This window comes from Myotis brandtii, unplaced genomic scaffold (assembly GCF_000412655.1).
Source record: "Myotis brandtii unplaced genomic scaffold, ASM41265v1 scaffold157, whole genome shotgun sequence".
Classification (NCBI taxonomy): domain Eukaryota; kingdom Metazoa; phylum Chordata; class Mammalia; order Chiroptera; family Vespertilionidae; genus Myotis; species Myotis brandtii.
Window position 1 is genome coordinate 154,324 of NW_005355708.1, and position 1,562 is coordinate 155,885.

General features: G+C 61.5%; 1 protein-coding gene across 2 annotated transcripts in view; it reads right to left on the minus strand.

The window, feature by feature from the left end:
• DNAI2 (dynein, axonemal, intermediate chain 2) overlaps nucleotides 1-1,562 on the minus strand; it is a 26,709-nt gene that overhangs the window by 3,323 nt on the left and 21,824 nt on the right. For both annotated transcript variants that reach the window (XM_005861789.2, XM_005861788.1), the window contains exon 12: nucleotides 1,022-1,246. In XM_005861789.2, coding sequence (XP_005861851.1) covers nucleotides 1,022-1,246 — 225 coding nt within the window. The remainder of the gene's footprint in view (nucleotides 1-1,021; nucleotides 1,247-1,562) is intronic.

The window sequence follows — 1,562 nt, forward strand, 5'->3', positions numbered from 1 at the left end:
CACCCTGTGTGGTCACCGTGTGTGGGCACCCTGTGCTGGCACCCTGTGCGGGCACCATGTGCGGCACCGTGTGCGGTCACCCTGTGCGGTCACCCTATGCGGGCACCCTGTGCGGGCACCGTGTGCGGTCACCCTGTGTGGGCACCCTATGCGGGCACCCTGTGCGGTCACCATGTGTGGGCACCCTGTGCAGGCACACGAGGCTGTGCTGGCAAGGGTCCCACACTTGCTTCCATGTTCTGCTGTCATTGTCTTGAAATTCCCAAGACTTTTGGAGCAAGGGCTCCCCCTTTTCACGTTGCACTGGGCCACGCCCCCAAACGATGCCACTGGTCTCGCCCACAAGGGTGGACATGGACATGCGCTCCCTGGCTCTTGCCCTTCCCTGCTGCCCGTTTGCACTTGCCCATCTTGGTATCGGATCTCTGGGTCTCTCAGGCAACGGCCCACACGGACAATGCCTCCTCTCCTGTCCCTGCTGTGGAAGAGGGCCTCGGAGGGGACCAGACACTCTTGGGAGCTAATCTCCTTATTTTCTGAGTGAAAAGGAAAGGCCTGAGAAGGGAAGCGGCCAGCCCAGTTGTTACCGCTAGAGGGCGCTGGAGAGCCAGGCCACAGGTAGACGAGTTCAGCTCAGGCCACACCCCTGACACCAGAACGCCCTCCAGACCATGGATGTCGCAGCCCCTCCACGGACCTCGGGCTCACTCTTACCTGACACCTCCCTTAGCCCCCGACCCTCATTCAGTTGGTCACGTGGGTGCTCCAGGCACCCACGGGGGTGGGAGAGGAGGATTCCCACAAGCACGGAGCACGGCTCCTGCCCTCGGGAGGCCGCGTCCACCTGGGGACTTGGATTCCTCTGGAGGAAGGGACTCATGCCTCCCATTTGCCAGATGGACAAACTGAGGTCCACCTGATAAGGTGACTTGCTTGAGGTCACCCAGGAGGTCAGCAAAGAGGCAGAACCTCAGTGCCATGCCTTCCACCCGCCCACGCGGGCCCCACCCGAGGCTCTCACTTCTGTGGGCTTCTTCAAGGCTTCCGTCTCCTTCCTCTTCATCTCCGAATAGATGACATTGAAAAACTCCTCCTCGGCCTTGGCGACCAGCTCCTCCAGGTTGATGGAGACCTCCTCCTCCCGTGGCTCCTCCTCCCTGCCCTCCGCCTTGCCTTTCTCCTTCAGCCGCATCTCCCGGTGCCTGGCCTCCAGGATCTTCTCCCGCCGGGTCTCCCGCTCAAATATCTGGGCCGAACAGGGGCAGAGAGGCCGTGGGAAGGGGGTGGCAGCTGGGGCTCCTGGCACAGGGGCCAGACGGGGTCCTCCTCGCTCTACTCACAACAGCTCCCAAAGAGGCCTGCACTCGGGGCTAACAGCAAGAACAGAGGGCTAGCCCGGCCGGCATGGCTCAGTGGTTGAGCCTTGACGTATGAACCAGGAGGTCAAGGTTCAATTTCTGGTCAGGGCACATGCCCAGGTTGAGGGCTCGATCCCCAGCGTGGGGTGTGCAGGAGGCGGCCAATCAATGATTCTCTCTTGTCATTGATGTTTCTATCTCTCT